The 13,531-nt window shown below is 38.7% G+C and overlaps 1 protein-coding gene across 1 annotated transcript in view; it reads left to right on the forward strand.

The window, feature by feature from the left end:
- WEE2 (WEE2 oocyte meiosis inhibiting kinase) overlaps window positions 1-8,253 on the forward strand; it is a 28,816-nt gene extending 20,563 nt beyond the window's left edge. Inside the window, exons 8-11 of the mRNA XM_060633299.3 lie at window positions 135-220; window positions 947-1,117; window positions 3,230-3,372; window positions 7,486-8,253. Coding sequence (XP_060489282.3) covers window positions 135-220; window positions 947-1,117; window positions 3,230-3,372; window positions 7,486-7,642 — 557 coding nt within the window. The 3' untranslated portion in view covers window positions 7,643-8,253. The remainder of the gene's footprint in view (window positions 1-134; window positions 221-946; window positions 1,118-3,229; window positions 3,373-7,485) is intronic.
- Window positions 8,254-13,531: the final 5,278 nt, after the last annotated feature.

Raw genomic sequence — 13,531 nt, forward strand, 5'->3', positions numbered from 1 at the left:
CCTTAAATCTTGACCTGTATATTATCATCCTATAAAATGTATACTGATGACTCCCATTTATTCCAGTTTTAAAGACATGCTTGTAAAGGGCTCTGTTTCTTTTTCTTCTTCTTCTTTTCTTTTCTTTTTTTTAGGTGACTTGGGTCATGTGACATCAATAAACGAACCAAAGGTAGAGGAGGGAGATAGTCGCTTCCTGGCTAATGAGATTTTACACGAGGTAAAGATCAGGCAAACAGAGGGCATTTTATAATTCACTGAATCCTTTGACTCTCAAATGAAGGTTCACAGAACAAGAAATGAAAAGTATATATTTATAATTAAACTTTACATTATCTCTTTTCCTATTCAGAATTGAGACTGAGGATAAGAAAGAAACTTAAAAAAAGCATGAGCAAAGCTGGTTCAATCATGGATTAATCACTGGTTTTACTGTTCTTTATAAAGTTCCTTTACTGTTTCTAGTCTTTCTTAGACTTCCTAAACTCATGAATTCCCTAGTAGAAAGGAAGCCTTTATTGGTTCAACCCATCTTTATCAGGCTATCATCCTTTTGATAGCACCACCAGCTCTGGTGAAATGAGCTTTGGTTATTGTCTACCTTCCAGGATGTCTGCAGAGTCAGGGCTAGGAAGGATTTAACTCCTTCCAGGATGATCATATCTGCGACCAGTTTATCTATGCTTGGAGTCTCTTTGAGCCTGACAGAACAAAATGACGCTAAGATTCTGAATAAACTCTTCAGGGCACAGCAGTGTGAATCAGGTGGATTTGCACCGTATCCTTTGTCTTCTCTAGAAATAAACCACTAGCCACAGCAGATGTGACCTTGCCCATTGTGTCTGTTTAACCTCCTACGTACTCAGTAATCTCTCTCGCCCGTTGTCCTGATCTAGACTCAATTCACTTAGCAAACTAACTGGCTTTCCCGTCTTCTGTTTTGAAGGATTATCGGCACCTTCCCAAGGCAGACATATTTGCCTTGGGATTAACAATTGCAGTGGCTGCCGGAGCAGAGTCGTTACCCAGCAATGGTGCCATGTGGCATCACATCCGTGAGGGTAACCTTCCAGACCTTCCTCAGGAACTCTCAGAAGAATTTTGCATTCTACTCAAGGTGCTATCTCGTATGAGATCAAGAGAAGATAGAAATGTCTATTTTTAAAAAATGTAATGGCAAGGAGGTGGGGAAAGAGGAAAGCAGATGCTGGTAGTGCCACTGGCAGAGGAAAAAAGGAATCATGATCCCGAAGACCAGGAAAGACATAGATAGGATAGACCGAAAGTTTCTCAAGAAAACTTAGAGGATATCATAAAGCCTTTTATATTCCAGTTTAAAATCCTGTTACATTTTTTTTCTCTGCCCTTCCCAACAACCCTGTTAAGGTGGGAAATTCAGGAAACCAAGGCTCAGAGCAGTTCCTGGACTTGTATTCTCATCTTTGATAATTGATTCACTCTAAAATTAAACTTAGGTCTTTTTGCTCTTATTTTAGGGTTTTAACTATTGTCATTGAAGTGGTGAGACTACAAAAAAATTTTGAATTTTGAGTGTATAGAAGAAAACATAAGCTACTTTATTGATGAATAACGGACACCACCACCAGTCACATGCACTATTAGAAAAAGGCATAATGTCAGTTCAGGAATTTATGTGTTACTTGAACTCCATGGTATCTGAGTATGTGGAGGCACAAGGAAAGGCAGCTGTTATGTTGAAACAGAGGTACAAAAAAATACACTGTTGAGAAGTTTAGAATTATACTAAGAAAAAAAATGTATACATAAGACTTCATGGCTTAAAGAACAGGATTGGTTAGAATTCCTAAAACAGCTTTAGAGACATCTACTCTTGGGGATTAAATGTGAGTTTCATAGTTCACCTGAAAACTTGAAATTTAGTTACAAACTTGTCTTCTTCCGAATAGGCAAACCTTGCTCACAGTGGACTTTAGTGCAAGCCTAATCATCTATTTCTGTGTGTAAATTGCTCTTAGATTTAGTTGATACATACTGAGTACTTCAGTGCTGGCCCAGTGTGCTAATAATACATGTATGTTAATTCATGTACTTCTCACAATACTCCAGTAGGTGAATGTTGTTCTCCCAAATATCAAAAAAGGGGAAGTGAGTTTCAGCAAAGTTAAGTGACTTGCTCAAGGCTACTTAGTAAATCATGGAGTTGCCTCTGAACATTGGTTCCCAAATGGAAGGTTCAGTGTTCTCTCCATTTTTTTTCTTATTTTTAAAAAATTTTTTTTTAACATTTATTTATTTTTGAGACAGAGAGAGACAGAGCATGAATGGGGGAGGGTCAGAGAGAGGGAGATACAGAATCTGAAGCAGGCTCCAGGCTCTGAGCTGTCAGCACAGAGCCCGACGCGGGGCTCGAACTCACGGACCCTGAGATCGTGACCTGAGCCGAAGTCGGACACTTAACCGACCGAGCCACCCAGGTGCCCCAGTGTTCTCTCCATTATACAACATTGCTAATTGCTGTAAACAATTAGCTATTTTCTACGGTATTTAAGCCATTTTAGGTTACAGACACCCTCTACCCGAAGATGAATGCTGTAGGAATATGGCCATGGTGGCGTAGCCTTAGTTTTAAGTGAAAAGGAGCATGTTGTGGTAGAAAGCAAACTGAACTAGGAGTTGGGTGACCTGGGTTTTAGTCTTGGTCCCATCAATAACTTGAACAAGCCACTTTTTATCTCAGGACCTCAGTGTCTTCCCATTTAAAATTAAGGCATTAGGGGCGCCTGGGTGGCTCAGTCGGTTGAGCATCCGACTTCGGCTCAGGACACGATCTCACGGCCCGTGAGTTTGAGCCCCGCGTCGGGCTCTGGGCTGATGGCTCGGGGCCTGGAGCCTGCTTCTGATTCTGTGTCTCCCTCTCTCTCTGCCCCTCCCCCGTTCATGCTCTGTCTCTCTCTGTCCCAAAAATAAATAAACGTTAAAATTAAGGCATTAGATTGGTTAACCACCCAACCAGCTCCAAAATAGGGTACTTAAAGGCAGGCCAAAGGTGTGGATGACTGATGCAGAGTGTAGAGAAGATGCTCCCATCTTCGGTGGAGCTAAGTTCTCACTTATTTCTTCCCCCGCAAAGTTAAAAGCAGTTTCACAAAACTCCCCAGCAGAGGTTGGGTGCAGCTGGCTTGGGTAGGGAGATTCTCCCAGCAGTGAAGAAGCTTCTATTTCCTTCCTTTTGGTCTAACACCAACAGAACATGATCCACCCTGACCCAAGGGAGAGACCTTCTGCAGCAGCTCTGGCCAGAAGTCGAGTTCTCCGGCCCTCCCTTGGGAAAGCAGAAGAGCTCCAGCATCAGCTTAACTTGGAAAAGTTCAAGACAGCCACACTGGAAAGGTAGAGGTTTTTTTGAGTAAGCTCTGGGCCCAATGTGGACTTGAACTCACAACCTTGAGATTGAGACTTGCATGGGCACCTCTGGAAAGGTAGATTTTGGATGCTGGAGTTTAGAAAGAATCTCTTTGTGTACTATGTACAGTGATATGACTGCTCTGGTGTGTCTTCTCTGGACTCAAGTGGAACCCAACATTAAAATACATAGGCCCCTCTTCACAAAGATAGGAGCAGCATGAGGCCCTTTGTAGCATGGGGCTGGGAGACTCTGTGATTAGACTCCTTGAGAGAGAAAATTCCCATTAATGCAAAGGAAGCAAAGTGAGGAATACAAGGAAATACAACCAGCAAAGAACTCTTAGTGGGATGCTGTGTGACAATAGGGGTTCAAGTAACTGGTGAATGATCACCCAGTGAAGATACCTATAGTTAAGGTCGGAAGAGACCCATTTAACAAATCCATTACATTTCAAGGGCAGGCAGACACATTGTCTTGGTACGTGTTAAGAAGTATTTCTCCAATCCAAAGGAAGCAGTCTGATCACATATTCACGCAAGCTTGTATTCATGCATGCATTCATTAATCTATTCTTTCATTAAACAAATGGGAATTCATTAATTAGATAGGATGGGGTTAGTATAAAGGTCAGGCACTGATGTTTGAGCAGAGTTCTGAAGGCATTTTTAAGTGATTATTGCATACCCTATGCACTGCTGGAAATATAAAAGATGAAAAATGGTCCTTGTTTGAAATAAACTTAGAAATCCAACTTCTTTTGGATATACAATCCGTCTTGAAATGATAAACTGTGAAAGTCCCCCAAGTGATTTTTTGGCAATGTTGTGGAGACACCAAGCCTTTAGTCAGGGATTCTTCCGAATAAGCAACTTGATATTTTTTTGCTCTAGTTTTGGATTCCATTTTCCTAGCTAATAAACAAAATAAAAATACTTATATTCTTATATATACATATACATATTCACATATATGTTTGTATTATGTATGTAAGTGTAGTGTGCACCTGTGAAAACCAGCTATGGAGGCACAGGTGACTGTCGTTAGACATCACAGTAATGGGGGCCTACCACAGAGACGGGGCAGATGCCTTCTTGAAATTATCTAGACCAAGGATTGGCAAACTTTTCTGGAAGGAGCTAGAGAGTAAATATTTTATGTTTTGTGGGCCATACTATCTTTGCTGCAGTGACTCAGCTCTGTTGTAGTAATGTGAAAGCAGCCACAGACAATATATAAACAAATGGGTATGGCTAAGTTCCAACGAACAGGTGGTGGGCCAGATTCGACCCATGCGTTGTGCTTCACAGACCCCTGCAGTTTTCATATATAGCCAGTAGGGTTGTTTCCTTATTTAAATTTTTTTTCATGTTTTCTTTCTTTCTTTCCTTTTAAAATGTTTTGTTTTAATTCCAGTTAGTTAACAGTGTCAGATATTAGTTTCAGGTGCACAATATAAGTAATTTAACACTTCCATACATCACCCTGTGCTCATTGAGACAGGTGTACTATTTAACCCCCATCATCTTTTTGACCCGTTCCCCTACCACCTGATAACCATCAGTTCTCTATAATTAAAGAGTCTGTTTCTCGGTTTGTTTCTCTCTTATTTTTTCCCTTTGCTGCTTTGTTATGTTTCTTAAATTTTACATGAGTGAAATCATATGGTATTTATCTTTCTCTGACTTATTTCACTTAGCATTATACCATCTAGCTCCATCCATATTGTCGCAAATGGCAAGATTTTATTCCTTTTTATGGTTGAATAATATTCCAATATATATATACCACATCTTCTTTATTCATTCATTTATCAATGGATACTTGGACTGCTCCCATAATTTGGCTATTGTAGATAGTGCTGCTATAAATATAGGGGGCATGTACCCCTTTCAATTAGTGTTCTTGTATTCTTTGGGTAAATACCTAGAAATGCAATTGCTGAGTCATAAGGTAGTTCTATTTTTAACTTTTTGAGGAACCTCCATACTGTATTCTAGAGTGGCTGCACCAATTTGCATTCCCACCAACAATGCAAGAAAGTTCCTTTTTCTCTACACCAACATTTATTTCCTGTATTTTTGATTTTAGCCATTCTGACTGGTGTGAGGTGATGTCTCATTGTAGGTTTGATTTGCATTTCCCTGATAAGTGATGATGAGCATGTTTTCATTAGTCTGTTGGCCATCTGGATGTCTTCTTTGGAGAAATGTCTGTTCACATCTTCTGCCCATTTTTAAATGGAATATTTGTTTTTGGGGTGTTGACTCCTATTCTTTATATATTTTTGAAATATATAAATCCTTTATCAGATATGTAATTTGCAAATACCTTCTCCTATTCAGTAGGCTGCCTTTCAGTTTTGTTGATCGTTTCCTTCATTGTGCAGATGCTTTTTATTTTGATGAAGTCCCAATAGTTTATTTTTGCTTTTGTTTCCATTGCCCCAGGAGACCTATCTAGTAAGAAGTTGCTATGGTTGATGTCAAGTTACTGCCTGTGTTCTCTTCTAGGATTGTTATGGTTTCAGGTCTCAAATTTAGGTCCTTAATCCATTTCAAATTTATTTTTGTGTATGGTGTAATAGGTGGTCCAGTTTTCCCATTACCATTTGTTGAAGAGACTTTTTCCCATTGGATATTCTCTCCTGCTTTGTTGAAGATTAACTGACCATATAATTTTGGGCTTATTTCTGGATTTTCCATTCTGTTCCATTGACTTGTGTGTCTATTTTTATGCAGGTATCATACTGTTTTAATTACTATAGTTTTGTGATATAACTTGAAATCTGGAATTGTGATGCCTCCAGATTTTCTTTTCTTTTTCAGAGTTGCTTTGGCTATTTGGGGTCTTCTGTGGTTCCATACAAATCTTAGGATTCTCTGTTAGAGTTCTGTGAAAAATGAAAAAATGTGAAAAATGTGAAATATTTAACAGTATTTGTTCTTCCAATCCATGGGCATGGAATGTGTTTCCATTTCTTTGTGTTGTCTTCAATTTCTTTCATCAGTGTTTTATAGTTTTCAGAGTAAAGATCTTTCACCTCTTTGGTTAGGTTTATTCCTAGGTATCTTATGGTTTTTGATGCAATTTAAATGGGATCAATTCGTTGATTTCTCTTTCTGTTGCTTCATTGTTGGTGTATAGAGGTGCAACAAATTTCTGCATATTGATTTTGTATCCTGTGACTTTACTGACTTTGTTTATCAGTTCTGGCTTGTTTTTTGTTTTTGTTTTTGTTTTTGTTTTTTTTGGTGGCATCCTTCAGGTTTTCTATATAGAGTATCATGGTATCATGTCATATGCAAATAGTACAAGTTTTACTTCTTCCTTACTGAATTGGATTCCTTTTATTTCGTTTTGTTGTCTGATTGCTGTGGCTAGGACTTCTTGTACTATGTTAAATAAAAATGGTGAGAGTGGACATCCTTGTTTTGTTCCTGATCTTAGGGGGAGAGCTCTCAGTTTTTTCCCATTAAAGATGATGTTAACGGTGGTTTTTCACTGATGGGCTTTATTATGTTGAGATATGTTGCCTTTAAACTTTGTTGAGGGTTTTTATCATGAATCGATGTTGTACTTTGTCAAGTGCTTTTTCTGCATTTACTGAAAGGATCATATGGTACTTATCCTTTCTCTTACTGATGTGATATATCTCATTGATTGATTTGCAAATACTGAACCACCCTCACAACCCAGGAATAAATCTCACTTGATTGTGGTGAATGATTTTTTTTTAATGTATTGTTGAATTTGTTTTGCTAGTATTTAACTGGGAATTTTTGCCTCTATGTTAGAGATACCGGCTTATAGTCCTTTTTAGTGGTGTCTTTATCTGGTTTTTATTTTAAAAAATTTTAAACATCCTTTATACCCCAATCAGTAGGATTTAAGAAACCTAATCTGCCACGTGTCGTGGCGTGTGTGTACCAGCTATTTTTAAAGATAATCACAGGAGCTAAGTTTCTCTTCCGTGTATAGCTCAGGCTTGCTTCTATAAATACTGAAATAAAAAGAAAAATCTATATGTTGGTTTTGGTCATAAATATTCTCTTTAATTTAGGATCAAGTAATATGTTTTTTCCCCTTTTAATTGCCAGGGAACTGAGAGAAGCTCAGCAGGCCTGTTCCCCCCAGGAAGAACATGGTGACCCTGGGGTCTCTGGGACCCCCACAGGACCAAGAAGCACCAAACGCCTGGTGGGAGGAAAAAGTGCAAAGTCTTCCAGCTTCACCTGTGGGAAGTCTTCCCCATAAGAACTCCCTTCACACCAACCCTCCTTCTGACTTATAGCTTCCAGAAATAGATATTGACTGTGTCCATCTTCCTCTTACAAATGGGGAGATTAACCAACTTGAATGCCCAAAGATTTCAAAAGCTACTCATAATTTAGCATTCACTGCCAAGATCCTAAAGCTAGTAAGCCTCGTATTAGTGGTGGTGCCACGTACAATCATGGGCAGCCATTTCTCTTCTCGGTTATATTCCCAAGGCCACGTCACCACGGTCACGTTTCACATTCATGCCTAATGGGAAAGCATGTGTCTCTGAACTAAACAAGAGGGAGCAAGGCCCTCGGCACAGCCTGTGGACTGCAGGGCTGTGGTAGCTGACTGCCTCCCAAGGAACAGGACATTCCCTGCACGTAGAAAGGGGTATAATTTTGTCTTGAGTTGAGGTAACAGCTTATAATAAAATGTGCATGTGTTTCAACAACGCTTCTCAGGGTAAATTATGGCATTCCTAAAAGAATTCTCAGCCACTTTGAGCAAGTGATTTTCCTGCTCTATTCTTTTAGTGAAGACCGTCCCTTATTCTGATATTATATTTATTAAAAAAGTGACTTCACCATTCTGTGAGGTGGGTAGAAATAAGACTAGAGAACTTGTAATTTCTGAACTGGCTATTAACTTATGATACAAACCGCTGGGTAAAGGGTTTGAGGAAAATGTAGTGTGGCTGTTCTCCTTCAAACTGTTTGCCCTGATCCATTTATGACTGGTTTTGATTTTCTGGGGGTCACCAATTTCTTCTTGGTTTTTATCAGAATTTGGCTTTGTTTCCTATGATTTTATCATATTTTAATCGAAATTCTTTTCTCTGTATATATTTTTAAAGGAATGGAACATTTGTAAATAAAGGTTTTTATCTTGTCCAAAGCCAAATATGGGTGAAGCACTCTTCTTTGTGACATGTAATTAACAAAGAGTGAAATTTCTGTTGGAAATCATTTCATGAGTAGATAGGTGAGAGAATCAGTAGGTTGGTAGTAACAGGTCTTGGCTGCAAGGCCCAGATTTGTGGACCCCAAAGCTAATAATGGTCAAGCTCTGATATATAAAATAATGTTGGTCATAAAGGCACTGATAACTTCTAGTGTGTCCTACTAATAAAGGTAGCTTGTTAATGGTTTGTAGGCTTTTTTTTTTCTTTGCTGCCTTACATCCTTCTTTCCCTTGCATTTTAAAAAGCAAAGTAAGAAATTTTTAAAAACTGAATAAACCATCATACCATTATTTCTTCTGTCTTGGAGTTGCAATTATTTCCATGCAGTTAAGTGGGGTAAATTGCTGTGTATTGCCCATTGCCATTTAAAGAAATCTAATCTTTATTCAAGGTTTTAAAATGGAGTTAATGTATCTCTTGCTTCTCTGACCCTGGCCATATCCCTTGCAGTATAGTGTGGGGTCAACTACAATTTGTGATTTAGAAAAAGGTATATTATTATGAATATGCAATGCATAGACCAGAGTTCTTCTCAGCACTGATAAGTAGTACTATCAAGGTCTATAACCCCTCCTCTACCCTGTTCCTCAGAGCCCCTGTTAGCACCTGAATGGCCTGGTTGGGGGGAGGAGGACGAGGGGGGGTGATTTCCACAGCACCACAAAGCTACTAAATAAGCAGGTAGCTGCATAGACACTGCTGAGTGTGAGTGGGACTGGGTCATCACTGGGCTAGCGATTTAATCCCTTCCAGTTCAGTTGGAGGTTTAAGTTTACCCCTTGCCTCAGTAAGAAGCTGCATTCTCAGTCCTGAAGTTCTGTTTCTGCACAGAGATCACAAGATAACCCGGGGAACTAATGATCAAGTATTAACATCATTGCACTGCCAATATTAAAGTTAAATATTTTAGGATATAAATATGGTGCTTTACAATAGATATTCTTTTATTTTATTTATTTATTTATTTATTTATTTATTTATTTATTTATTTATTTTCAATATATGAAGTTTATTGTCAAATTGGTTTCCATACAACACCCAGTGCTCATCCCAAAAGGTGCCCTCCTCAATACCCATCACCCATCCTCCCCTCCCTCCCACCCCCCAATCAACCCTCAATTTATTCTCAGTTTTTAAGAGTCTCTTATGCTTTGGCTCTCTCCCACTCTAACCCCCTTTTTTTTTTCCCCTTCCCCCATGGGTTTCTGTTAAGTTTCTCAGGATCCACATAAGAGTGAAACCATATGGTATCTGTCTTTCTCTGTATGGCTTATTTCACTTAGCATCACACTCTCCAGTTCCATCCATGTTGCTACAAAGGGCCATATTTCATTCTTTCTCATTGCCACTTAGTACTCCATTGTGCACATAAACCACAATTTCTTTATCCGTTCATCAGTTGATGGACATTTAGGCTCTTTCCATAATTTGGCTATTGTTGAGAACTATAGATATTCTTAAACACACACTGACATTAAGCTGCCAACAGATAATCTTGAGACTTATAGTTAAAGGAATACTATTATACTTCACTAAGCTCTAACATACGTATCAGTTTATAGAAGCCATTCATCTAAAGCTCTACAAAGATGAACATTGGAAGATAAAGGTCAGCATTTCAGCCTGAATGGTTAACTTTTTTATCTCTATATGAACCATAATTTCGATCCTGATTTACATAAAAATTGTCAGGTTGATTTTTTAAAAATGATTTAACAGGGGCGCCTGGGTGGCTCAGTCGGTTAAGCATCTGACTTCAGCTCAGGTCACGATCTCGCGGTTCGTGAGTTCGAGCCCCGCGTCGGGCTCTGGGCTGACGGCTCAGAGCCTGGAGCCTGTTTCTGACTCTGTGTCTCCCTCTCTCTCTGCCCCTCCCCCGTTCATGCTCTGTCTCTCTCTGTCCCAAAAATAAATAAACATTAAAAAAAAAAAAAATTTAAAAATGATTTAACAACAAAACATAGCCATAATAACTAATAACTGAAGTATTGCTAAAATTGCTTTTGAGCCACTTTAAAATAGATGCTAGTAATCCATTTAGATAGGAAGTGCTGTAATTTTCCAACCATTATCATGAGGCTAGAGAAAAACTGATTTAGAAGCAAAGTGAAAACCTGATTAAAAATTCCAAAAAATGTTTTTCTACAGCAATAATATTGTCCAAAGCTTCCTATCTGTGATAAAGCATTACCAGCCTTAATCTCTACTACTCATAGCTGCTCATAGCTGAGACTTTTTCTAATTTAGAGGGGAAAAAAAGGCATGGCCAAAGATAACTTTGTGGCCGTGGGCATCTATGAGATACTTCTCTTTCTCAGCTAGCTCTGCAAAGGATGAGAGCCCTTGATTATTCCACTACTTCCGGGGGTAATGGGAGCTGATTAAAGCTGCAATGTTATCTATCAATACTTTTCAGCACTGAGAAGGCCCTTTCTGGGTCCATGGATGAACGACAAAGTCTCCAATTATGCAAACTGGAGATTCTTGAAGGGGTATCTCTATTATGAAAATGCATTCAGCCATTCTTCCAGGTCCCTGATTTTTTTTTTTTTTGTTGTTTGTTTTTATTTTTCTAATTTCAGGCTTATTTGAACATCCTTCTGCATTCTTTCTATTTTTTCTTCCTATTTCTTTGTTCTGGCCTGTGACCAGAACCCTTTTAAAGCCTCTCCTTGATTTAAAGCATGATTTTTGACAAGATATTCACAAGGTCCCTGTCCTCTAATAACTCACAGTCACTGGGGAAGAGGAGGCACCTTCATGGTCATCTAAATTATAACACAAGATAAGCTGTGTGTAAAGAAAGTGAAATGCGAGAACAAAGTAAGGACTTTATTTGAGTAGAAAATTTTGAAAGTATGGAGAAGGGCATTTCAGACCCTGAGGACAGTGAGAGCAAAGCAATGCTGGAGGATTTGTTGTGGGGAAGGAAGATCGAGTAGAAAACAGGAAAATGCTTTATCTCCGTTCATCCATGAAATTGTATATTTTATACATTTTAATGTTTTGGCTTATCAAGAAAAAGGAAAGCAGCAGCACTTGCAACTGTTCCAACAGTCTAAGGAGCATGTGTATTGGTAAATCCTGTGTGAGAACTGAGATTAGCTTAACATGCTATTTATGTAGATTAAGATGTTATTTATAAAGTTATGAGTTTGCCCAAGGCTGTCTCTTTTTAATTGGTGTGACCCTTTCTTAAAATTATTTATTTTGAGAGAAAGAGAACATGCGAGTGCCCACAGGGGAGGGGCAGAGAGAGAAAGGGAGAGAGAATCCCAAGCAGGCTCCACACTGCCAGCACAGAGCTCAATGTAGGGCTCAAACTCATGAAATAGGAGACCATGACGGGAGCCCAAATCAAGAATTGGATGCTTAACTGACTGAGCCACCCAGGCACCCTTTCTGCTTTTTAATTTGAAACAACCTTTTTCATACTCCTCACTCAAAAGTATGTGCAAATAGAAAGAGGGAGATGTCAGTGGAATAATGAAATAACTTATAGGGCTAAGTGAGTGGATATAGACAAATGCATGTAGGTGATCAGGGAGACGTTTTTTAAAGATGATTCCAAAGTTCAAGTCTGGGAGAATGTTGGTACCATTAAAATAAACAAGTAGCTTAGAAGCGATAAATTGTCTTTGGAGGAAAGGATGAATTTAGTTTCTCATTTGACTCAACCGTTCAAGTAGAAGTTGAGACTTTTAAATAGGAAATCATTGGAAGGCACTGGCAGTAGTAACATAGCTGGTGGGGTGTAGGATGATCACTGTCTGTGCAAGGTCTGAAGGCAGTATAACATGCTGTTTCAGGAGCTGAACATTGAAATAAAATGGTAAAAAAGGTAACATGGGAGATAAACATCTAGAATATGCCAATATTATTTTCTCCTTTAAGGGCATATTTTCTCCTTTAAGGCCAAAAATGGGCCAATGGAGGATTCAAGTAGGATCCCAAGAAAGCGATTTGCTTGTTAGAATGATCTGGAGGGGGGGCGCCTGGGTGGCTCAGTCGGTTGAGTGTCTGACTTCGGCTCAGGTCATGATCTCACGGTTTGTGAGTTGGAGCCCTGCATCAGGCTCTGTGCTGACAGCTCAGAGCCTGGAGCCTGCTTCTGCTTCTGTGTCTCCCTCTCTCTCTGTCCCTAACCCAGTCGCATTCTGTCTCTGTCTCTATCAAAAATAAATAAACAAACAAACAAACAAAAGAATGATCTGGAGGGTACCTTCATTTTCTAGAAGTTGGACAGTACCAGGACCAGCAGAGGAGAGGCCTGTATCCTGCAATCTGTGGGGCCCCCATAACTTCTTCCTAAGCAGGGCCAAGATTAGAGTGAAGGAGGCAAAATTTAAGGGTGCTAAGAAACACAGCAATCAAGATCAAGGACACTTTAATGCAATATTTAAAAAATATTAAAATTACTGAAAAAATCCACAATGAACAAAATATCAGAATTAAAAAAAAAAAAACCCACAAGATCAGTAAGCTGAAGTTAACTAAAACTAAGTTTGCAACTTGGTCAAGAAAAATCATCAGACATGGCAATTCCTGCAATTGGAAGTCAGATAAGCAAAGAAGTAGATTTTGTAAATACTATTGATCAATTTGCTTCTATTAAGGTCAGTAAAGCTACTGTAACTTCTGTTTTTGGTATAAATAAAATATTTAAAGTTAAAATAGTGTTGTGAGTTTTAATATATCTACTCTTCAAATTTTCCATATTTCTTCAAGTACTTTAATGCTCTGGGATTTTTTTTTTTTTTTTAATATGTAAAAACGTGTATCGGTGCACGCATTTTTTCTCGCGCCTCAGATCCAACGTGGCTCAGATCTTGTGCTTAATTAAAATTTTGGCTTTTTTGTTCACCACTGATTTTCTTCATTAATTTTGTCTTCTTGAAATATTATTTTGATTGCCAATT

Source organism: Panthera onca, chromosome A2 (assembly GCF_046562875.1).
Source record: "Panthera onca isolate mPanOnc1 chromosome A2, mPanOnc1 haplotype 2, whole genome shotgun sequence".
In the NCBI taxonomy this organism is placed as follows: domain Eukaryota; kingdom Metazoa; phylum Chordata; class Mammalia; order Carnivora; family Felidae; genus Panthera; species Panthera onca.